This window comes from Ylistrum balloti, unplaced genomic scaffold, assembly GCF_031769215.1.
Source record: "Ylistrum balloti isolate Yb309-2 unplaced genomic scaffold, AGI_CSIRO_Ybal_v1 Utg369598, whole genome shotgun sequence".
NCBI classification, from domain to species: Eukaryota; Metazoa; Mollusca; class Bivalvia; order Pectinida; family Pectinidae; genus Ylistrum; species Ylistrum balloti.
In genome coordinates, this window is record NW_026781880.1 from 578,170 (window position 1) to 605,629 (window position 27,460).

At 35.5% G+C, this 27,460-nt stretch overlaps 1 protein-coding gene across 3 annotated transcripts in view; it reads right to left on the minus strand.

Annotated features, from left to right (window-relative positions):
• LOC132545550 (calcitonin gene-related peptide type 1 receptor-like) overlaps positions 1-27,460 on the minus strand; it is a 109,483-nt gene that overhangs the window by 4,120 nt on the left and 77,903 nt on the right. For all 3 annotated transcript variants that reach the window (XM_060209246.1, XM_060209254.1, XM_060209238.1), the window contains 7 exons: positions 21,508-21,617; positions 20,635-20,726; positions 20,129-20,285; positions 19,300-19,450; positions 18,820-18,886; positions 13,254-13,323; positions 12,577-12,659 (listed from right to left, as the gene is read on the minus strand). In XM_060209246.1, the coding sequence (XP_060065229.1) occupies positions 12,577-12,659; positions 13,254-13,323; positions 18,820-18,886; positions 19,300-19,450; positions 20,129-20,285; positions 20,635-20,726; positions 21,508-21,617 (730 nt within the window). The remainder of the gene's footprint in view (positions 1-12,576; positions 12,660-13,253; positions 13,324-18,819; positions 18,887-19,299; positions 19,451-20,128; positions 20,286-20,634; positions 20,727-21,507; positions 21,618-27,460) is intronic.

The window sequence follows — 27,460 nt, forward strand, 5'->3', positions numbered from 1 at the left end:
GGGTTCACTTCAACACCAAATAACCAGGATCCAAGAAGGTGGAGGGGAGATTGTGGTTCATGTCAAACAACCATTTTGTAGTCTAATTAGCTTTGTTTGTATACATTAGTATACAATACCTCGAAAGTTCTTGTAACGGAAGGAATAACAAAAATTAAATAAACAAGAGAAAATATCGAGAGCACCTGTAACATCATCTGTTTATGTTATACATATAATTTTGTTATACATATAAACTACATTTCCTCTTTGGTTAAACTTCTGCCATTATCAAAGATCATAAAAGTGATGGCGTATGCTAGACACCATCATAAAAATGGAAGGTAGGAGAAAAAAAAACAAAATGCTGCAATAACGGCTTCTTCAAAATCATTTTAACATTGAGACTGAAGAAAAAGTCCTTGTAAGACCTCTATTTCGTCAGCCAAATACGGTATTAACGTTCAATATAAAGTACACGGAGCAAGCCTATTTTTTCACACCTAACGATTTCAAAAATATACGAGTATATTACATGCACGAGTAGTTCGTAGTATCTTGTCTGGGTTAAGAGTTTCCGAAGATAAAAGTTTATCAATGAACAAAATATCGCTTTTATACACAACTTATGAAATAAACATTTGTTAAAGTAAAACATGTGATAGATCACAGCTTGGTTGACATTTTGACAAGATAAAAACGATACAATCAGCTTCATGCCTCTATACATAAGTGATGGTCCAGAGATCAATTGTCATTTCCACGTCAGTTCTTAAGCAGGCGTAAATCTCGTACACCGTGAATATTTTTAAATAATGAAGTTAAAATCAGGACAGGAAGGGATCTTATCAGTGATTTACTATAAACAGATCGACAGGCTTTGTATAGTTCTCACAAACTCAATACAAATATGCAAAGAGATGCTTCACTGTTACTTCTCTGATGCCATTAATTTTGAAAGGGCAAGTCCATCACAGGTCTTGTCACAAGATTGTAACATATGGTAAAATAATATGGGAAAGCCCGAGATATCGCTGTCACTTCTCCTAACACTTGCCCTTCCCATTTGCAAGGAAAATTTTGAAACGTGCAATTAACTATCAGTTTCCTTGTTTGTGATCGACATGCCGGTGCAGGCGACCAGTTTGCAGATGACTCAACCTGAAGTCTGTTTCAACATGTTATAAATGGAAAACCTTTTATCACGTATAGAAAAACATTTCTGTACAGGTAGTTACATTAGAGGTATATCACTGTACAGGTAGTTACATAGAAACATAGAAACATTTCTGTACAGGTAGTTACATTAGAGGTATCACGTATAGAAACATTTCTGTACAGGTAGTTACATTAGAGGTATCACGTATAGAAACATTTCTGTACAGGTAGTTACATTAGAGGTATCACGTATAGAAACATTTCTGTACAGGTAGTTACATTAAAGGTATCACGTATAGAAACATTTCTGTACAGGTAGTTACATTAGAGGTATCACGTATAGAAACATTTCAGTACAGGTAGTTACATTAGAGGTATCACGTATAGAAACATTTCTGTACAGGTAGTTACATTAGAGGTATCACGTATAGAAACATTTCTGTACAGGTAGTTACATTAGAGGTATCACGTATAGAAACATTTCTGTACAGGTAGTTACATTAGAGGTATCACGTATAGAAACATTTCTGTACAGGTAGTTACATTAGAGGTATCACGTATAGAAACATTTCTGTACAGGTAGTTACATTAGAGGTATCACGTATAGAAACATTTCTGTACAGGTAGTTACATTAGAGGTATCACGTATAGAAACATTTCTGTACAGGTAGTTACATTAGAGGTATCACGTATATCACGTATAGAAACATTTCTGTACAGGTAGTTACATTAAAGGTATCACGTATAGAAACATTTCTGTACAGGTAGTTACATTAGAGGTATCACGTATAGAAACATTTCTGTACAGGTAGTTACATTAGAGGTATAGAAACATTTCTGTACAGGTAGTTACATTAGAGGTATCACGTATAGAAACATTTCTGTACAGGTAGTTACATTAGAGGTATCACGTATAGAAACATTTCTGTACAGGTAGTTACATTAGAGGTATCACGTATAGAAACATTTCTGTACAGGTAGTTACATTAGAGGTATCACGTATAGAAACATTTCTGTACAGGTAGTTACAAACATTTCACGTATAGAAACATTTCTGTACAGGTAGTTACATTAGAGGTATCACGTATAGAAACATTTCTGTACAGGTAGTTACATTAGAGGTATCACGTATAGAAACATTTCTGTACAGGTAGTTACATTAGAGGTATCACGTATAGAAACATTTCTGTACAGGTAGTTACATTAGAGGTATCACGTATAGAAACATTTCTGTACAGGTAGTTACATTAGAGGTATCACGTATAGAAACATTTCTGTACAGGTAGTAGGTAGTTACATTAAAGGTATCACGTATAGAAACATTTCTGTACAGGTAGTTACATTAGAGGTATCACGTATAGAAACATTTCTGTACAGGTAGTTACATTAGAGGTATCACGTATAGAAACATTTCTGTACAGGTAGTTACATTACAGGTATCACGTATAGAAACATTTCTGTACAGGTAGTTACATTAAAGGTATCACGTATAGAAACATTTCTGTACAGGTAGTTACATTAGAGGTATCACGTATAGAAACATTTCTGTACAGGTAGTTACATTAGAGTATTGTCTAATGACCAGGTATTCACACAAAGGTAAACTGTAACACTTGTACAATTGTGAACCCGTGTATTTATCAGTTTATGTGGACTCTGTGAATGCTTTATTTACTCTGTGATTTTCATGTAAATAAGTTGAAGCATCGAATTTTGATTTTGTTGCTATTTACTGACTATGGCGGATGTAAATGTAGCCGCAAGTTGCGACAATACGGATATATCAGTAAGTGTAATTGACGGCAATCACACCCCTCGTTACACAACCCTCACTAACGTGGTGCTACCCGACATGCTAATTAGCCCATGGCAAAATGGACAACGCGAAAACGTCATCTGTGATGCTGATGATAGTGACTGGGATGATACCCAAACCAGCACCTCGACTGAGAACAGTGCTAATACCCATAATACTAGTACAATGAAGTATTATATCACTGAAATTGAAAACATTAAAAATCAACCACGAACAATAGTAATTGACTACATCCGAAAATTAACCAGAGACAATGTCACGGACTTAGAGATGATCAGGAATGAACTTTATCAGAAAGCCGTAGCGCGTGATGATTTCCCCGTGAAAGATGGTTATCTGAGACGACGAATTGAAACGCGAAAATGGGGTCAAACTGTACCTGCGTCCTTGCAGAAAAAATTATCGAAAGACTGCTTTACTTTGTTGCTTGCATGTGACGGTGAATTTTCTGATGATATCGCAGAAGTTGTACCCACAAAGAAAAAGCGAATCGGTAGCGTAAACGCACCTTTTCAAAAATCACAGACACAATCTGACGATGTAGCTGGTGTACATGTGTTGACCGAAACTGTGGTCGCGATACAACGAGAGATCCTCGAATTGAAAACAAACTATAATGAACAGATAGATGAACTGAAAAGCACAATGAAGAAACTTTTGAAAGAAAAAGAAGGTGCCCAAAATAGAGCTAAAAAGTTTCAGGCGGAGATAAAGACATTGAAAAATCAGTTAGAAAATTGTGAGAAAGAGAACGGAACAATTAAAAGTAAATTAGAACAAATAGAAAAGGAGACACAACAGAAAATCGAAACCATAAGACAAGAAAACAACAAGTTGGAGATAAATGTTAACAACAATAAGGAAGACATTAATGAGCAAGACAATTTAATTCAAAAACTTGGTGTAAATATAGAAAAGAAAATTAACATATTGAAATCTGATATTTCTGGAACTAAGGAGAAAATGACAGACTGTCTAAATATCGCACAAAGATATGATAACGAACAACAAAACGGTGTGGCGAGTCTTAAATACCAAATAAGGCTTACAAATCAGAAAATGAAGCAACAAGATACGGAGTACAAAGACTTAGAAGAAGCGATAGAACATTTAAAATTGTCGACATCAACTCTACAAAAACAATTAAACGATCTCAAAAAGAGGGTTTCAAAGGACCACAAAGACGCCCAACGAACAGTTACGACACAAGGCAAGTCGAGGGACAACAAAGCAACACAGCCGACACTTAATCTGTCAAACAGATTTCATGTGTTAGACGACACCAGCAGCAACAAGCAAAGGAAAAGTGACACTATCAACAAATTTGCAAGTGATGGTACGACAGACAAACGGATAAACGAGGAGCCAAAACCTATACCAGTTCACTGCTCTTCATCAGTGCCGAAAATTTCTCCACTAGAAAAATCTACAACCGATAATACCAGGATTGAACAGACAAATGATACACCAAAACCAATACAAGTCCACTGCCCTTCATCAGTATGTAACATACAGCGCGAACAGTTTGGTGGATTTAAACCTGTGAATCGTAGTAGAGTCCAAAGATTCTACGTGCATGGTATCAATAAGGCCACTTCGTCAGAGGAGCTGATGCGACAATACCTCGAGCGAAAAAATGTCAAAGTTACTTTTCTTCGATATTTCGAAAGGGACTACAAACGAACAGCCTCGGCACAACTAAACGTGGTAGATGACGGCAAATGTTTTGTTGGAAACCGGTCTTTCTGGCCAGAAGGCATATATGTACGCCCGTGGCTACCTCGCGACGTATTTCTAACTGAGAATGGGCGTGGCTGAAAAACTGAACATTATGTGTTGGAACATCGAGGGGATAATGGCTGGCACGCCGTATCTTCTTAATTGTCTCAATACACACAGCATTGATATATGCGGTGTCTCTGAACACTGGTTGAGAGAATATAGCATGTCCTTTTTTGATACTTTTAAAAGTAGCGGTTACTCTTATATAGCAAAACCAGTCTATGAAATTGACCCACTACGTTACAGATGTAGTATTAGAGGTGGTGTTGGTATTCTGTACAAAGACAAATCGCTAATTGTTCAAGAAATCCCCGTGGATAGTCCGAGAGTTATTGGAAGTGAGATTCAAACTCAGAATGGGGAGCATATATATTGTTTTCTGGCTTATATGCCAGCCTCCTCGAGACCTATTGAAATGTTCACTGACCACATAGACCTATTAGAATCGCTTGTCTCTGTTTATTCGGAACAAGGACTAGTGATAGTTATAGGTGACTTAAATGTTAAAATTAAGGGTCCCCGGTACCAATTTAAAGACGACGAGAGATCCACAATTTTCCGATCATTTTTAGATAGAATGAACCTACTGTCTGCCAACGTACAATCAGACTGCAAGGGACCTGTTTATACATTTTGGCCTCAGACGGGTAACTGTACTTGTATTGACCATGTTCTTGTCCAGTCAAATAAGATTGACTTAGTTGATTCATGTGAAGTACTAGATGATGAAGCTATGAATGTGTCTGAGCACAGCCCTATTGTATGTTCTATAAAGGTCTCACCGTTGCTATATCGGTGTAATGCATCAAATACATCAAATTTTGTGAAATATAACTGGAAAAAAGTCCTGCATAACGGTAATATTAATAATTATATGCTGGAGTTGGGAAATAATTTAAAGTTAATAGAATTGCCTGCCGGACAAATGTCTAACGAATGCATAGACCAGTTCTCCAAAGATATTGTTTCAGCTATATTGCAATCCTCCAACTCTACCTTGCCTATAAAAAAGTACAAAAGCTATTTAAAACCATATTGGTCTAAAGAATTGTCGGAAATGCACACTTCGGTGCAAATTAAAAGGCAAAAATGGCTAAATGAAGGAAAACCTAGAAATTTCTCTCATAGTTTTCTGCAGTATAAAGAGAGCAAAACTTCTTTCAGAAGAAAACTTCGTGATGCATTTAATAGGTATATGTCTGAACAATTTAATGAAATAGAAAAATCCAGTGAACTTGACCAGAATTTATTCTGGCATTTATACAAAGGTAAATCTTGTAAAAGCAAAACACTTCAGACTGAAATGAAATACAACAATGTAATTTTACGAGACCCCAAAAATATCGTCGAAGCGTGGGCGACACATTTCGAAAATTTGTTCCATGATAAACCGAATGAAGAATTGGACAACACGTTCCAAAGAGAAATCATAAACCGCGTGAACGAAATTGAAAAGAAAGTTCATAATGAGGTAGACATATACCTGAACGAATGCATTACCACTTCAGAAATTGCCTTGGTGTCTAGAGGTCTCAAATCTAAAAAAGCAGGAGGGTGGGACGGTATAGTATACGAACACATTAAACATGGTGGAACAGTACTTTTTGAATATATCGCCACCTTATTTAATAATGTCATAAAAAACGAATACATTCCAAAAGACTGGAAAAAAGGCATTATTATAACATTGTATAAAGGTCAAGGTAAAAAGAAAGAAGACCCCAACAGCTACAGGGGGATCACATTATTACCTGTATTTTTTAAAATGTTTGAAATGGTTTTAGCACAAAGAATCCAACGAGTTTTAAATTCCCGTGTATTTCCAAATAGACAACAGTCTGCCTATCAAAAAGATTTGTGTAGTCTATGCACATCATTCAGTCTTCAAGAATGTATAAGTCACAATATTGAATATGGTTCCAACGTCCATGTTGCTTTCTTAGATAGTAACAAAGCGTTCGACACTGTGTGGCACGCTGGACTATTGTACAAAATTTATGAATTAGGATTAAATGCGAAGACGTGGATTTTACTAAAATGTATGTATACAAATGTTGAAAGTTGTGTTTTATTCAATGGGTTAAAATCCTCCATGCTCAAAATGGAACGTGGAATATTACAGGGAGGGGCATTGTCTGCCAAAATGTACCTAGTATTTATTAACGATTTACTAAATGAAATAGAGAATTCTGGCCTAGGAGCAGTAATTGTTGATTTAAATGTTAATGTTCCTACTCAAGCAGACGACATCTGTTTGGTCAGTACGAGTCTTAGAAGTCTTCAGAAAATGATATCAATAAGTGAAAATTATAGTAAAAGATGGCGTTTTTCATTCTCTGCTGTAAAAAGCAAAATTGTTACCTTCACAAACCCAAATAGTAGAACTTGCACTGTGTATAATGAGCTTTATCTGTACAATTGTATTATACCACAGACTGATGGCATTACACATGTTGGTATCTTATTAAACTGTAAACAGAACTCATTCGAGAGAACAGCACGTGCATGTAATAAGTTAAGATCGGGTACGATGTCCCTTGTTCGTTCTGGTGCACATCCTTGTGCTCTAAACCCTTTAACAGTGGCGAAGCTTATCAAAATTAAAGTTTATCCATCAGCCTTATACGGATGTGAGCTTTGGCAATTGACAAAAACCGAAATAATAATGCTAGAAAGGGCGCAACATTTTATTGTTAAATCTATTCAAGGGTTTGAAAAGAGAACCAGAACAGATATGTGTACATCTTTACTTGGTTGGACCTCTATCGAAGCATATATAGACATTAGAAAGTTGTTATTTTTTGGAAGATTGTGTAGATTGAAAACAATGTCTTCTGTTTATAAAGTTTTCATTACCAGACTATTTTTGTTTCGACTAGGTAGACCATACCAGATCGGTTTCATCCCAGACATAGTCAAAATATTAAAAAAGTATTCACTGCTTCAAAATCTAGATACTTTTGTAGAAACTGGAATTTTTCGAAAGAAAAGCCATTGGAAAACAACAGTATATAATGCTGTAATGAAATATGAAGAGTACAATCTAAAGGAACGTATGAAGTTTGATGATGATTTTACAAGGTTTAGAGAAATACATAACCAACCCAAACCTAGTATTTTATGGAAGTTAGCACTTCGATTTCCTCAATACAGAAAATATATACATTACATAATGAAAATAGTGGTAACCATTCGTAGCTTGACTACCATGGAATTATGTCACAAATGTGGGTTTCTATATCAAGACCCTATGACACATCTAGTGCTACAGTGTATTTATACTTCCGAGTTGAGGGACCAACTGTGGTGCAGTATAATTAATACCACTGATATACTGTTTAGTGTTTATTTACACTCTCTCCCAGACCTTCAGTTATTACATATATTGATTGGAGGAAATGTAAACTATCAAATTAGTGCAGAAGAGCTGATTGAATTCAGGATAAAATCCTGTATTTGTGTGTTCAAGATGTGTAAACTATATTATAATTAATATATATAATGATAAAGATAACAAATAGTCCATGTACATTTTATAGGAGTCATGTGACTTAACAATTCATTATAGTTTACCTGATTTGTGTCAGAAAATTGTATTTTGAAACTCTTGGGTATACCTTAAAATACCCCCTTTCGCTTAATTTGCACTTGATATGCCTACTCCTAAAGCATAAAGTGTGTATCTATGTTATTCATATTCTGTAATCATTTATATATGTATCGTACGCTTTGTATATATGTTCAACATTCTTCTGTAATCTTCATCTCTGGAGGCAATAAAGAGAATAATAGAAACATTTCTGTACAGGTAGTTACATTAGAGGTATCACGTATAGAAACATGAGATTTCTGTACAGGTAGTTACATTAGAGGTATCACGTATAGAAACATTTCTGTACAGGTAGTTACATTAGAGGTATCACGTATAGAAACATGAGATTTCTGTACAGGTAGTTACATTAGAGGTATCACGTATAGAAACATTTCTGTACAGGTAGTTACATTAGAGGTATCACGTATAGAAACATGAGATTTCTGTACAGGTAGTTACATTAGAGGTATCACGTATAGAAACATTTCTGTACAGGTAGTTACATTAGAGGTATCACGTATAGAAACATTTCTGTACAGGTAGTTACATTAGAGGTATCACGTATAGAAACATTTCTGTACAGGTAGTTACATTACAGGTATCACGTATAGAAACATTTCTGTACAGGTAGTTACATTACAGGTATCACGTATAGAAACATTTCTGTACAGGTAGTTACATTAGAGGTATCACGTATAGAAACATTTCTGTACAGGTAGTTACATTACAGGTATCACGTATAGAAACATTTCTGTACAGGTAGTTACATTAGAGGTATCACGTATAGAAACATTTCTGTACAGGTAGTTACATTAGAGGTATCACGTATAGAAACATTTCTGTACAGGCAGTTACATTAGAGGTATCACGTATAGAAACATTTCTGTACAGGTAGTTACATTAGAGGTATCACGTATAGAAACATTTCTGTACAGGCAGTTACATTAGAGGTATCACGTATAGAAACATTTCTGTACAGGTAGTTACATTACAGGTATCCCGTATAGAAACATTTCTGTACAGGTAGTTACATTAGAGGTATCACGTATAGAAACATTTCTGTACAGGTAGTTACATTAAAGGTATCACGTATAGAAACATTTCTGTACAGGTAGTTACATTACAGGTATCACGTATAGAAACATTTCTGTACAGGTAGTTACATTAGAGGTATCACGTATAGAAACATTTCTGTACAGGTAGTTACATTACAGGTATCACGTATAGAAACATTTCTGTACAGGTAGTTACATTACAGGTATCACGTATAGAAACATTTCTGTACAGGTAGTTACATTAGAGGTATTATGTACAGGTAGATTATTATATTCAAGTTACCACACATGGAAACGTTTTGTAGAAATTTTTATTACCGTTTTTTTTTTTTTTTTTTTTTAGAGGATGAAATGAAAAAGAAAACAAAACAAAACAAAAAACATAAACCAGGAAACAAAAACAAACATTGAAGCTAAAGAGGAACTTTAGTTTGTTTCACAATTTCCGTTTTTGAGATATAACATATAATATTTGATATTTTTCAGTGTCATTCTTAATTCTATATATAGTGTTTCCATTATGACGTCACCATACAATGTAAAATTTTATGATATACTCGTTAAAATGAATCACTTACATATATCTGTTGCTTGTTATTTTAGTATAACATTCTAAACCACAACAAAAATTAAAGTTCTAATAACGACACTCGCGTCCTTATTTACAGTGAACAGGATTAATGTCAAATGGAAGTTGTGACGAGAGAACGGAAGTTAAAGACTACACTATAGATTGTACACTGATTTTATCAGCGTGTAACTGCTGCTAAGATTAATTTTAATAGAAATCGATTGTTCGACGGCAAACTTTAAGTGGAAATTTGGATTCAAGCTTAATGGTATTATTCAGTCTCGAAACGCAATGTTTTCAAATTTTACGCTGCAAATGACGTAAAATTAAATGAATACCCGTATTCGGGACTGCGTTCCGATTCTTCGTTGCCTACAATCAATATGTATCTGTATGAACCGTTAGAGTTTGATAATGACACGGGAAGCTAATGCTATAGTTGTATGATTACAAAACCTAAAGTTAATTACCTGCCAATATAGTAAATGTTAAATCAACGTCGTATCATTAAAACATAAAAGGAATTTCAGAGCCATGTCAAGAAATCCATTACTTTTACCTGTTCTCCAATGTAGAAGAAAGCAACGTAATTGATAATCACAGTAAAATCAATAAATCCTGAACAACTCGCCTCTGCCATGACGCATACTGTTCAAGTTGTCATTTTCACAATCTCCTCTCATGATAAATACTGTTCAAGTTGTCATTTTCACAATCTCCTCTCATGACGCATACTGTTCAAGTTGTCATTTTCACAATCACCTCTCATGACGCATACTGTTCAAGTTGTCATTTTCACAATCTCCTCTCATGATAAATACTGTTCAAGTTGTCATTTTCACAATCACCTCTCATGATAAATACTGTTCAAGTTGTCATTTTCACAATCTCCTCTCATGATAAATACTGTTCAAGTTGTCATTTTCACAATCTCCTCTCATGATAAATACTGTTCAAGTTGTCATTTTCACAATCTCCTCTCATGATAAATACTGTTCAAGTTGTCATTTTCACAATCTCCTCTCATGATAAATACTGTTCATGTTGTCATTTTCACAATTCCCTTCCATGCCAGATGCAGTCCTAGTTGTCATTTTACAATTACTTTGTCATATCAGATACTGTTCAAGTTGTCATTTTCACAATCTCATGTCATGGTAGATTCTGTTCAAGTTGCATTTTCACAATCTCATGTAATGGTAGATTCTGTTCAAGTTGTCAATTTTTCAATCTTTCGTCGTGGTAGATACTGTTCAAGTTGTCATTTTCACAATCTCATGTCATATCAGATACTGTTCAAGTTGTCAATTTCACAATCTCGTGTCATATCAGATTCTGTTCAAGTTGCATTTTCACAATCTCATGTCATGGTAGATTCTGTTCAAGTTGTCATTTTCACAATCCCATGTCACGGTAGATTCTGTTCAAGTTGTCAATTTCACAATCTCATGTCATGGTAGATTCTGTTCAAGTTGTCATTTTCACAATACCATGTCATGGTAGATTCTGTTCTAGTTGTCAATTTTACAATCTCTTGTCATGGCAGAGACTGCTCAAGTTGTCATCTTACAAACCCATGCGATGCTAAATGCTACTCTAGTGGTCATTTCTATAATTCCCTGCAATGGTAGATACTGCTTAAGGTTTTATTTTCGAGGGGTTTTATTTTTTTAGCTTTTAAAATATTGGTTTAAATCCGAATCAGTTTTAAAAGTATATCATATTTTTCGTGAACATTTGATCAATTTTGTTTACAGGTCTCCATAAACCACGAACACTTCATTCATCGAAAAACGAAGGACGAATTTGCTTTATGGTATTGTTAAGTTCCCCGTCCTTTATAAATATTCGGTTTTGTGCATTTTATGAACAGTAGTAGTTGATGTCAAATACAGGTGGTGATACGAGTGAATGAGATATGATAGAGTAATCCCACTGAAATGTCCTAACATGGACATGATAGAGACATCCAAATGAAATGTCCTTACATTAAAGTGTTAGAGACATCCCACTGAAATGTCCTAACATGACCATAATAGTTTTATCCCACTTAAATGTCCTAACATGGACATGCTAGAGTAATCCCACTGAATTGTCCTAACATGGACATGCTAGGATAATCCCACCGAAATGTCCTAACATGGACATTCTAGAGTAATCCCACCGAAATGTCCTCGCATGGACATGCTAGAGTAATCCCACCGAAATGTCCTCGCATGGACATGCTAGAGTAATCCCACTGAAATGTCCTCACATGGACATGCTAGAGTAATCCCACTGAAATGTCCTCGCATGGACATGCTAGAGTAATCCCACCGAAATGTCCTCACATGGCCACCAACATGGACAAGGTAACTGCTATACGTCACTTTACTGAGATCAATAATGTACAATCAGTGGACAGACACCATCACCACTGGTAAACAACAAAAACACATATAACCCAGTTAGGTGCTAGAAACGTGATTAGTTAGCACAGTACATTTATTCTGTCTGATAAAGGGTACATAAATCACCAAACTTGTATTATTATCTTGATGTTGGAGTAGAAATATACTCGTAATATGATTGATTTAAAGATATCAGTATCGCTTGTTTTACATCAGGTTCGCTTGTTAATTACCTGTAATTACTGGGCTCGTTAGGATGAGACTGTAACTGTGTCAGCAGAATCCGTAAAATATTGATGAAAAAAAATATGTTGATCTGAAAGAATAATCAATGGTACCATTATAATACAAAACATCATAACAACAAGGAAATGCGTCATTTTTCACTTAAGATTTTGGTAAAACCACGAGATTTTGTACCATTGAAAAAACGGTCTTTATAGTTCGTGGTCAAAAAGTCCAATTTATGTTTATGAATAAACTCTTACAACAGCCTTTACAGTTCGTGGTCATTTGGTCCAGTTGATGTTTATAAATAAAGTTTTACAATGATCTTTACAGTTCGTGGTCATTTGGTCCAGTTGATGTTTATAAATAAAGTTTTACAATGATCTTTATAGTTCGTGGTCATTTGGTCCAGTTCATGACTATAAATAAAGTTTTACAATGATCTTTATAGTTCGTGGTCATTTGGTCCAGTTCATGACTATAAATAAAGTTTTACAATGATCTTTACAGTTCGTGGTCATTTGGTCCAGTTCATGTCTATAAATAAACTTCTACAACGACCTTTAGTGCTATTATCACTTTCTATGAAACTCGTTACTTACGGGCGTCTTGTAGTACAATTAGTTGACATTTAATTGATTTTTTAATTAGAAAGTGTAATTACATAATTCTATCAACTTACCGCTAAAGTCACCAGTATAGGAACGTAAATTACGTATTCAAATCCACCAGCATGCTTTACCCAGCAGTTACTGAAAAAATCACAAATTAATTACTTTCACGAGACGTGTTTTCAGAGTCCCTATATATCATTGTCGTCTGTGACGTTACGACATCTGCACCAAGCCAAATGCATATAGATGCAAGCTTGTTTTGATAATAATTTGAACACAATTCCGTTGAAAAGTCAAACTAATATTTTTTTCGAAGACACTTTATTTGTTTGTTTAGAGATATTTGATCGTTGCAGTTGATAACATGTAAGCTAACAAATCTGTACAGTTGGACACTAGTTGGATGGACACGCGTTTACGTCATCAATTACACTGTAATTGATCTCAGTCACCCAGACGCTTGTACAGCAGATATTCTCCCCACGCTCCCTTACAAACATCAAAGTGATACAAAAACATATGCATGCTATCAAGTCCAAACCGTTAATCCTCGGCAGGCAGACACGTGTGCTACTGCATTTTCATCGTTTTTTATGAACACGATGTCAATTACCAATTACCAGTAAATAGATATTAATGGTTCCTAGGGTAGAGATAATCAAATGATTCAATGATAAACAGCACAAAACATGTTACACATGTAGGTATATCGTTTTAAAATTAGGAAACACTCTTCGGAAAAAATATTTTCTTGTTATTAAATCATGGCTATCACAAATTGAAAGAAAACAAAAGTTTATGTAACACTTCGACGTTTCCTTGTGAAACCTTACAACCGCATTCATTATTCGTATATAATCATGACATTCGTTATTAGATAACAAAATAAAAAGAATAGCATTGTATCTTTAATTCCCATATTTATCTTATGTCAACATTCAATAGCCATATATTCTTTTTAATTACACAATATTATTCTTTTCTCCTTTGAAGTCCCAACTTGTTTCTTGTCAAATCCTCATTGTTCTCCTTGACAAGATAAAATGAAATAACAACATCCCCCCTAAAACTCCCGACAATTTTGTGTGATTCTATTCAAAATTCAACACGTTTCATCACTTTAAATCCTCAACAGAACAAGTTTTATTATTCAATGTTAAAAATACCATTCTTTGTTTATCAACATATCTATCCAACCTGACCTATTCAATACTTTTTCTTTTCAAATTCCAGAAATATTCTCCATACCAAATCCTAATTGTCCTTGTAGCTCCTCCGCTCCTAACAAAGCTTACCTCCCATATTTCTTGATTTGATCCCATTCTGTTTTAACTTTTCTTATCCTATGATGGACATTTGCCGGATTGATTCGATCAATATTGAATGTAAGTGGAACATCGTGTTACAGATTGCTAGTGTTGATAACGTACACGATTTCCTCCTCAAATTTAATCTAATGTATGTGTTTTATAAACACAGTTTCTTCTGTATCTAAAGAAACCATCGCACCAAAATGAAATTTGTTGAGAACTACAACATGGAAACATGGTTGTGCAATCTTTGTGATGGGGACCATGGATTATACTTGTAGCTGTTTTGCGTCCTTACAAAGAGATGACAAAATCTACCATAGCAGAATGATCATCATGTAGTGATATAAACCTAATTTCCTCGGAACATTCTCAAACACGGTGTGCTAATCAAGCAAAATCTAAAAGTGCAGTCTTAGCAAAACAAAGTGCGAAATGCCTAGAAAATGATCAGATCGGATGTACGAAGGGAACTATGATAATGATGGGGACTATGTAGAACGGTATGTTTAACTACGATAACGACGGGGAGTATATAGAACGGTATGTTTAACTATGATAACGATGGGGACTATGTAGAACGGTTTGTTAACTATGATAATGATGGGGACTATGTAGAACGGTATGTTAACTATGATAACGACGGGGACTATGTAGAACGTTATGTTTAACTATGATAACGATGGGGACTATGTAGAACGGTTTGTTAACTATGATAATGATGAGGACTATGTAGAACGGTATGTTTAACTATGATAACGATGGGGACTATGTAGAACGGTTTGTTAACTATGATAACGACGGGGACTATGTAGAACGTTATGTTTAACTATGATAACGATGGGGACTATGTAGAACGGTTTGTTAACTATGATAATGATGGGGACTATGTAGAACGGAATGTTTAACTATGATAATGATGGGGATTATGTAGAATGATATGTTAAATATGATAATGATAGGGACTATGTAGAACGGTTTGTTAACTATGATAATGATGGGGACTATGTAGAACGGTATGTTAACTATGATAACGACGGGGACTATGTAGAACGTTATGTTTAACTATGATAACGACGGGGACTATGTAGAACGGTTTGTGAACTATGATAATGATGGGGACTATGTAGAACGGTATGTTTAACTATGATAATGATGGGGACTATATAGAACGGTATGTTTAACTATGATAATGACGGGGACTATGTAGAACAGTATGTTTAACTATGATAATGACGGGGACTATGTAGAACGGTATGCTTAACTATGATAACGATGGGGACTATGTAGAACGGTTTGTTAACTATGATAATGATGGGGACTATGTAGAACGGAATGTTAACTATGATAATGATGGGGACTATGTAGAACGGTATGTTTAACTATGATAATGATGGGGACTATGTAGAACGGAATGTTAACTATGATAATGATGGGGACTATGTAGAACGGTATGTTTAACTATGATAACGATAGGGACTATGTAGAACGGTATGTTAACTATGATAACGATGGGGACTATGTAGAACGGTATGTTAACTATGATAACGACGGGGACTATGTAGAACGGTTTGTTAACTATGATAATGATGGGGACTATGTAGAACGGTATGTTTAACTATGATAATGATGGGGACTATATAGAACGGTATGTTTAACTATGATAATGACGGGGACTATGTAGAACAGTATGTTTAACTATGATAATGACGGGGACTATGTAGAACGGTATGCTTAACTATGATAACGATGGGGACTATGTAGAACGGTTTGTTAACTATGATAATGATGGGGACTATGTAGAACGGAATGTTTAACTATGATAATGATGGGGACTATGTAGAACGGTATGTTTAACTATGATAACGATGGGGACTATGTAGAACGGTATGTTAACTATGATAACGACGGGGACTATGTAGAACGGTATGTTAACTATGATAATGATGGGGACTATGTAGAACGGTATGTTTAACTATGATAACGATGGGGACTATGTAGAACGGTATGTTAACTATGATAACGACGGGGACTATGTAGAACGGTATGTTTAACTATGATGAGACTCTAGAATTTGAATTTCTCTCCGCCAAAGACGACTCTGCTTACACCGGATGTCTGTATGTGTCGGCCTACAGTCCAGCGTGGTGGATTCGTGACACAGGATGAATGATACGCCAGGGAGGGCTGTCTGAATTGAACATCAGAAGTACACAAGAATTCTCGTTCTTTTTTGTCTACATCTCGATAACAGAGACATTGCGCGGAACACAAGCGACCAAACAGTTATCTGAATCCAAAGCATTTACTCTCGGGTACATTTAACACTAAACGTTCATCCTCCAGAATTGTTTTAATTGGTTATCTGTCTGTATTGTGTGGCCACTTAACGTTTCACATATACACAGGCACGTTGATGTGCTCCCAGAAAGGAACAGGATTCCAACACAATGAAATGCTTGTAACGTAAATGCGAATAATACAAATCTATAATCGATCTAAATTAATCAATAATCTCAATCGATCAATAAACCAAATCGATAAACCAACTCAGCCGATAATCCAAATATATTTTTGGAATTCAAAGATATAATAACTCGCGGAAAGAAGCTGACATTTATAAATTAACTAATTATGGTTGTGTCGAAAGACAGAGAGTTGAACAAAATGGCATTATTATACGTAACGATCCGTCTCGTGCAGCAGGTGGTACATTGTCTAAAGTTTGCCGCTAGACGGCGCCTTTTAACCAGAAGTACGGATCTAATGTCATTGTGTCAGTTACCACTTGTTTCATGCAGTGAAACGGAAAAGAATGTTTTTGAATATAATTAAAACTTCAGACACGCCCAAATTATACATGAAAATTTAATAGGCCTGTTTCCCTTCCGTATTCAAACGTACGCAACCTTGAATTACAACTACAAATTGAATCGGATCAAAGACGATTATTCCATCACAATGTTAAATATTGAGTGTTATGCATTTTCCATTTGCCGTTTCCCTTCGGGCAAATTTGATAACAAAATTTACAAATTTGGCAAGTAACAAATTAGCAATCGGATCGTATGCAAGCTGTTCGTCAGTTGTCACATTGATTAGAAATGAATTTCCGCTGCCAAATTGAAAATGCTGAAAAGCTATCCGGCAGTGTCGATCAAATTTTGTTCGTGCTGATATTGACAAGGTGTAAAACAAATTAGAAAAAAAGAAACATTTTATTCATCTCGGCCGAATCAGTTTTAAATTGGAAATGGGCTTTGATAGAACTGACCTAAAACTTCTCTCGTGTTTACCGTAAAGTTGGCTGTTCAGGTCTCCACGCCACTACAATATCATTGAAAATTACTCTATTATGAACATGCAGTGTTTGATTATCGTTAGTCTGCCTGTTTGTTCCGTTGTTGTTTACACTGTTCTCATTTGGGAACGTGACATTACTTACTCGGATTGACAAATATTTATATGCCAGGTGTTGTCAATGAAGTAGAAGACACGTATCCTTCCAAAACATCAGGTCCTTGTACTTGTACTTTTCCAGTGGTATCCGTGCAAATCTTTCTTTTGTTTATACGAAATGTATTTTGTTTTAGTTTAATTGAATTTGCGTTTGTTTAACATGTCCGTTTTTCCCTTTGATTAATGATTACGTGTTGATTAATCTGATTTAACAGATAAAACACTAACACAAGTACATGTCAAGATACACGTGTTTCTATTATCACTGTCCTCTTGGGGCACATTCAGATAATCGTGGTGCCCATCACGTGTTAGTTAGATCTCAGCGGTTTTATAATTACATTTTAAAGACACAGTAGTTAGTAATTGGAAATCTGATCAGACAAGATTTAACTCTAGTTTTGTTTATGTGCTATTTATCCACCTTTCACGAAGTAACGCACACTTTTGATGCTTAATGAGATTTATGCCAAGGATTGTCCTACACAATTTCTCTGCGCTTTACATAATAGTCTCTTATACTCTGAATATTTAACTGGATTGTATTCACACGAGCATACAATCTACGCAGAAAGACAAATAATATGATGTTATTTTACGCCATGTTGATCTATGTCACGGCAACGCTTTGCAGGTCTTCTCGGATAACTCCTATTATAGCTTTACAATAATCATTTAGAGGATTACGATATTCTGGAAGCTCTGCCAGTAAATAAACAAACAAGGCAAATCCTTGATACAAAACACTAAATCATCTTTTGATATTTGAATTGTAAAAACATAAGATAGTCAACGGCTGTTATATCATATTTGTTGTCAATGTTTTCCTCTAAACTCTAATAATGACGATACAAAATGTACCCACCTCTGATCTAAGTCCTTGTCCACTGCCCTGATTATTGAGTATATAATTATAGGTATCCAGGACCCTCCTGTAACAACAACAATCACAAACTTTTACCCTTTGGAATAATGTTTAGCATTTTTCAAACTAGTGCGCCATTGTCAAAATCAATTGATTTTAATATTGAGACTATAAGAATTATATCGTTGTAGTTACGCCCTTTCGCTTAACGGGACAAAATAACTTGTGGGCTAACGTTTGAGATGAGCGTAGAAATCGTGTCTTAATGTATTTTATGCCAGTTTGAATAAAAAAAATCTAGACGTGAATTTCTCTGTAGATAGCTTTATAGAGTACTCGTCACATTAACAACGGCAATGCCATGACAATTAAGTATGTTTTCCTGTGTATGCATGACAAGACGTGTGTGGATTTTCTAAACTGGAAGTATGCATGTTACTAAGGAAACATAACGAATGACATGATATCTTGTATACTCACCCCAGCCAAATATGTAATAGCCAATGAGAGTCTTCGGTACTTCAAAGGCATGAACAATGAGTCGATGGAGATAGAAGCCTTCACAGAACATCCAAAAATAGTTACACATCTGAATATATCGATGGAGGACGTACATCAGCTTACATCCAGCCTGTAACACGTGAAAATTAGCTTCAAAGTTCTTTAGAGAATAGAATGAAAGTAGCATCGTGAAAATGAAATTAGCACTGAAAACCATAGCCCACTTCATTACTTCCGCAAAAAGAAAAGAAAGAAAAAAAAAACCTTTTATGTCAAAGCCAAGAAAATTGAGCCATCAGGAAAAAAATCGATTTATTATTGAACAAATAGGTGTTGTCATTACATAGAACGTCGCGTGTCAGTCTCACAGCAGTTGTAGGTAAAATATTCTGGCCAAGATATGGAACGATATGATTAACTCGTAATAAACATTACGTGAGAGATTGTGTAAATACTGTAAAATCACATATAAAAAAGACAAAACACCCACCTTATTACATGGACACTTGGTTTTTTGTATCTATATAGCTCAATAAATGTACATATACTATTTTTAAAAGTCCATGGACAGTTATGACTTAGATAATTAAGAGTACACACGGGATGAATGAAAATAAAACGTGCACGAAAATGAACGATTTCACAGTTCATCATGAACGTAAGAAATGTAAAAGAAACGTATGTAAGCATAGAGATAAGCGTTATACTTCCTAAATCGGTCGTTGTACTTGTCCCTACTCTGTAAGTCGACCAGTTTGTGTGACTCGTGCCGTGTAATTATAACGAAATCAGATGTAGAATTGTATACCGTGTTCTGAACCATCAGACTCTCTTCCCGATTGTGCGCTTTTTGAACTCTATCATATACGACGAGAAAGTCCCAGAGGATAGTCAGGATAGCGGACACGGTGAACGAGACGAACAGACAGACATGAAGACGAATCCTCTGTTGTACCCGCAGCTGTCTGTGGACATAACAATAATTTGTGAAAGAAGAGGTGATAGAGGTTGACGTAGGGCATAACGTTTTAGAGATCTACAGTACACTGAGTAACATTGAGATCACACAAAAGAAAATTAAGTCATAAAAAGGTATTTAAAAAAATAACTAACACCTTTGTTGGTCCACATCAAACGAAATAAGAAAGTAGCACATTTCTTTCGTTCTATATCATCTGAAATACTGTACAAAAAAATTACATTTAAATGTGATAAGTCAAATTGTGTTCTCGTTGCTGAGCATGGCGTGAGTGGAAAGTTTTCATGAATGTAATTCTATACAAGACTTACCACTAATGATGACGTCCTACTTACCTAAATGCCAGAAATACGACGCATGACGGTACCAGTAAAATAATACTGATAAGACTACATATTAATCCAACATACACCAATTGTTGTTGATTCTGGTAAAAAAAATAACATGATTTTGATAAAAAAAATATACACAGATATAGCTATAATGAGCAGTGATAAACTTAGCTGTCCCCTCTCGAAACGATAACATCATCACAACTGGCACCTCTATCACGTGTCTCAAATTATCTAAGCGGATAATGGTTAATCACTTATGAAAACTCAGAGAGAACAATTCTATGCGAGAGCGGAAGAGGATGAACAGATGATGTTCACGTCATACCAATCAGACAGTATATTCCGTTTCCTGTCATGTTAAGCATTAAATGAAATGCGGATACAATGTATTCTTAGCCTTACAGTAGATTCGTTCGTGTCTTTTGTTATAAAATATAACGAGCAGTGAATGGTTTGAATACTGACAGTGCTAGGCAGATTTAGGCCAGATTCTGTTTTAATATCAGAGTACAAAATTCACCCTTCCAACAGGACTTGGATATTTTGGGTCTCTTAGATTCGCCAATGACAGATGCAAGTATAACAGCCCGTTCAAATATATTGACATCGAAATATATGGATGCTGAGAAAGCTTTAGTCAGACATCTCGAAATCGAGAGCTCGACGAGGAGAAAGTTCTAATTAGTCTACCCAATGTTCCGGTGTCGAGAAAAATCCAATCAGTCGAGGATTATCATCATATCGAGAAATTCCAAATAATCTTTACACTTTCGTGGAATCAAACCAGTACACTGCATCGTCGTTTGTCCTGATAATTAATGACATCGGATGAGGGACAAAAATGTCAATATTTGAGATCTTGTGCCTACTTACCTCCATGTCAAGACAGGTGGAATAATTTGTCCACTCGAATGTTAGCCCTGTCCTAGGATTGGTGAGAGAAAACCACGTGCCATTTTCCGTGCAGTCTTTGTATGCCTGGGCTACGAAGAAAAATCACATACATATATTTGTCAATTAAATGTGTTTGTAGGTCCTACCCCGAGAATATCCAAACGTCTTGCCAATATTCAGTTGGGGCAACCACTCGGAAGCCTGTCCTTTCTAGATGTAACACTACTTTCAAATGCGGAAATAAATATAAAGCTTAAATGCAGTAACCTAAGAATTCTAAGTCATCAGGTCGTTTACCTTAGATATCTTAACAACAATAAAATAATAACGATAGCCACAGTTTAAATTTGTTACAAAGGGACAATCAATGCTTCACTGTAAAAGTTGTGATTTCCGTTACAACACTTTACGCTATCAAATATAATAGACGGAATGATATAATGACCCTGTTAAATAGATACACTGAAAATGAAACGCGGCCTCGCTCGTTTAAAGACTTTGGTGAAATATGTACTTTTTTAATCGATTTTTAAACCGCGAAATTTTGATTCACCGAAAATATCGCCTTTGCAGTACACTATGTAGGTGATTCTCAGTGGCCTTTGCAGTACGCTATGTAGGTGATTCTCAGTGGCTTTTGCAGTACGCTATGTAGGTGATTCTCAGTGGCCTTTGCAGTACGCTATGTAGGTGATTCTCAGTGGCCTTTGCAGTACGCTATGTAGGTGATTCTCAGTGGCCTTTGCAGTTCGCTATGTAGGTGATTCTCAGTGGCCTTTGCAGTACGCTATGTAGGTGATTCTCAGTGGCCTTTTAATTGATTTAAATCAAATTACTGACTTAAATCGTGTGTTTTTCAGTTACTTAACGAGTTGCTATAATTTAATTTTTTTTGTAATTGTGTAATTTCTCAACAAGTAAATGGGTTTGTCTGGCTAGGCGACCTCGATAACAATGTATTTGGGTCTCCTAGCATTCGGTAAAGAAAGTAATCATCTTCACTCTGTGTGCTGAAATATAAATAAATGGTTTTTTGCTATCTGTGCTAAGTTTCTTCTTGATTTATATTCGCAATATTCGCAGTCAGAACAGTTGAAAAAATTCATCACTGCCAACATGATACCTTCGTCATTAAATAGTCCAAGACTCGCAAAAATGCATCGTCATCATGATAGCTTCGTAATACAAAAATCAAAGACTCGCAAAAGAAGTATCGTCTCGAAATAGTTTAGAAAGAGTAAAAACATAAAATAGTAGAAATTCATAACCGCGAAAATGTATTGGACTTCAACAATGAGTTTTCAACGTAACCTAAATGTGCACATTGTATCCCTCGAGCAAGATCAAACCAAAATCAAGGCCAAACTCCTAGGACACTGGTCGAGTTATTGTCTATCCCATTGACGCGCCCCAGGAGGACGAAACAGCTGTTTTATTGATCATTTTGCTCTACTGTATCTAAATCTATATTTGTGTTGAAAGCGGCTATCACTTGTGTGTTTCAGTACGAGCTATGATGCAGTGTACTGCCTACACCCAGCGTATGAGGGATTCACAAATGTCTTCGTGTCATAAGAGGTCATTAAAGGGCAGATAACTAGCTAATCACAATTTCCCCTCAATCAGTTCGAAAATAAACCTGAATTAATTTCGAGTAAGATAATCAGACGCTCTCCACGAACTCGTTTATTTTAAGAAATCGAGTATATGTACAACAATGACACGATTTGTGATGGACGAAACCATCAGTAACAACATCATTATAACAGAATATATCATCGAATCAATAACTACCAAAGTATTATAGAGAGCTGTTAACCGTTTTCAACGATAAATAAATAAAGAGACACAAGCAAAATCAAATTAAGCAAGGGAATCGTGTCATGATTTCTGTCAAAAATACATCCTCCTTCTAACAACGTTTAGTAAACTTTAAACCATCGAACGATAATTCTTAAGCAAGGGAATCGTGTCATGATTTCTGTCAAAAATACATCCTCCTTCAAACAACGTTTAGTAAACTTTAAACCATCGAACGATAATTCTTATAGCAGCTAGTCATATACTAAAAATAGGCCTCGCATTAACTAGCGCCCTTCTGAAAACGGTATATAAGAACTCTGATAGATACTTTAAATAGTTTACTGGTTTCTGTAGGGATTAAAACGGTCTATAAACACCGATACAGACTATATATAATTTACTGGTTTCTGTAGGGATTAAAACGGTCTATAAACACCGATACAGACTATATATAATTTACTGGTTTCTGTAGGGATTAAAACGGTCTGTAGACACTGATACAGATTATATATAGTTTACTGGTTTCTGTAGGGATTAAAACGGTCTATAGACACTGACACAGACTATATATAGTTTACAGATTAAAACGGTCTACAGACACTGATACAGACTATATATAGTTTGCTGGTTTCTGTAGGGATTAAAACGGTCTACAGACACTGATACAGATTATATATAGTTTACTGGTTTCTGTAGGGATTAAAACGGTCTATAGACACTGATACAGATTATATATAGTTTACTGGTTTCTGTAGGGATTAAAACGGTCTACAGACACTGATACAGATTATATATAGTTTACTGGTTTCTGTAGGGATTAAAACGGTCTACAGACACTGATACAGATTATATATAGTTTGCTGGTTTCTGTAGGGATTAAAACGGTCTATAGACACTGACACAGACTATATATAGTTTACTGGTTTCTGTAGGGATTAAAACGGTCTACAGACACTGATACAGACTATATATAGTTTGCTGGTTTCTGTAGGGATTAAAACGGTCTATAGACACTGATACAGACTATATATAGTTTACGGGTGTCTGCTGGGATTCAAACGGTCTATAGACACTGATACAGACTATATATAATTTACTGGTTTCTGTAGGGATTAACACGGTCTACAGACACTGATACAGACTATATATAGTTTACTGGTTTCTGTAGGGATTAAAACGGTCTGCTGGTTTCTGTAGGGATTAAAAGCTCATTTCATTGTTTTTGGTTACAACTTATTTCGGTTCAGAGCTTAAATACAACCGGATACGTGTGGCTCATGTTCTCGCCTACACGACGGAGGAGAGTAATATGCATCGACAAACCGTTAATAAGGTAGACCATTGCGGCAGCGGTGGAGGTCCGACCGACATTTGTAGAAAAAATAGCATTTCAATTTATTTAATGTGTTTCTGTCACGAATATTTATGCATAATCGAACCCCCTGTAAAAATCACATAACAGTGTTTTTATTCTCCCGATCGGATGCATGACTTGACCGATATGACACCTGCATTCATTCTGAATACATAATCCACCATTTTGATGTATGACATAATGGATAAAAAAGACCCGATTCCGGTCCTGATATTGAAAACCATCCATGCTTTATGGTGACGAATTGGGATTTGCATTGTTTCCTAATTTAAATTTTAAAAGCTAAACTTAAATTGGAAACATTTACATAATTGAATGCATTAACTGTCACCTGTTAAAACATAATCACTCTCCATGGTAGCTGGTGGTATACAATTGTTATATAGGTATAGCGACGTAAATCATAAACTTGATAATTGTATAAAGGGACTGTTAAATTGTTGAAGAAAATCGATTTCAGACAGACATTATCCTCAGGTAATATCATAACTTTCAAAAAACTTATAATTTGTCTTATCTAAAGGTTAGTCATATTTACTCGTATGAAATGTGACAACAGCGTTACAAACACTTCCTTGTGGTTACCGTCTCTCCTCTTGAGATATCTACTTTGATATTTTGACATTTACGTCACACGAGAGCTGCTGTATTGAAATATCTTATCAAATACAAGTTGCAATAAAATATATTTTTACCAAGCACTATGTTATGAATATGACTCCCTTTATTAACCAATCTAATCCAACAATAACGTTGGAGCTGAGCGGGGCCGCGATGGCTGAATGGTTCAGGCGTCTCAAGTCTTAATCACTTGCCCCCCACCTTTGGGTAGCGGGTTCGATGCAGTTGGCTCAGGCCGATGGTTTCTCTCCGGGAACTCCGGCCTCCCTCCAGAAACCAAACCTGGCACGTCCTTAAATTACCCTGACAGTTTATAAACTAAGCCAACGATAACGACATACATAATTTACATGTACGGTTACAATTGAAAGATTGTACAAATGACACACAAGTGAATAGCACATTTCAATATAAAGTTAGAATTAAATATAGCGGAGCCACATATTAAATCTAACAACATCTTGCAGCTATTTTGTCCTTTTATGATTTATCAGTGATAGACAATGAGCCAAATTTTGATTTTTTGTTTTGAGATTGCGCAAGGAATGCAATGCATATAATTTCAAAAGTAACACTTGGAAATTAAAGCAAACCTCGACTTTCCGTTGTTATTTACCTGGTTCTCATTTGGGAACGTGACATTACTTACTTGGACTGACCTGGAATTACATGGCGGATGGCGTCCACGAAGCAAAAGACGCTTACCCTACACGAACTTCTGGTCGTATTCTGCCTGTACGTTTTCGGGAATATCAATGTGAATCTTTCATTTTTGCAGATTTGCCCTAGTTTTATTTAATCTGAGTTAAGAATATTTTCGCTATTTCTTTGTTATTTTTAATCCTCAGCAGAATTTACCCCAAACGTCCCTCCAAAAGGAGATTTATTTACGTTTTTATGAGGATAAGTGTGCCTTTTTGTCACGACCTGCTATTATAAAATCGAATCCTCGACCAGGGAAACCACTCTCGACCTGCAAGGGAAGTCCCATAGTTTTAGACGCTTCTTACGACATGTAGAGCGATACAGTGAAAACCACCCTCGACCTGTTAGGGAAGTCCCACAGGTAGTCACTTTTACGACATGTAGAGAGATACAGCTTAAAATATTTGTCTCCCGGTAGCACACTGCATCGTGGCAATACTTCCTTAATGGGAAAATAAACTTTTGATATTCTTTATGTATGTGTGAGCTTCGCCGTTAAAACTATTAACATTTCATAAATTGATATATAGACATGTAAAGTAAGTATAAATTTAACTTTCGTAAATAACACCCATTTTTGTTTTGAAATTTATCGGCTTCCCAGTAAAATATCAGTTCCGGAGTCCTGTTTACGTAATATACGACTGTATGTAGAGGAGTAGATACATGCATGATGTTATACAGGTTCAGATGAGTGCTGTACATAACTGCATGTTTTAATATGACCCCATGCCAATATAAACACAACAGATATGGACTATATAAAGTAACACAGATAAGATACTCCTTGACAGAAATATTATCAATTCTTTAACCTTACGTTCGAAAAAATGTATTCCGTGAAATCATTAGACGGACTATATTTTCCCGTTCACTCTTATTTTCGAGGTATCCAAGATTGTATTCATTCTTCAAAAACAGCAACAAAATGAAAGTTCTTGAAAATAGCATCCCGCCATAATACGTCATACTGGTTTTACTGTATGAGAATGTAATTGATTGATTAAGTACCTACTACTTTGACAAGAGGAAAGCGTGTTGTAGATATTGTAAAATATCTCTATTGATTTGTTACAGAAACGTAAATACAATTTTAAGTGAAATTTATTAGCGTTCGTTTATTTTTTCAAAATAATGGTTTGTTATAGCAGTCGACGGAAATGACATGATTCGAATGTTTTTAAATTTGGTGGTTTGGGGAGTTTCTGGTCTTCCTGGTGTCCTTATTTGTATATTTGAACACCCATTACCGACCTTGGAAACTTAGAGACTTTCCAAGGGTGAAGGTCGAATTATAAGTACACTACGCTGTGGCTGGTTTGTCATGTTATTTGTTTTTTAATGAAGAAGTTTGAAGCTTATGTCGATCGTGCCTGAACCAACGTTCAGCTGCCGATTAAAACATGACCCGCATCCAATCAAATAAGA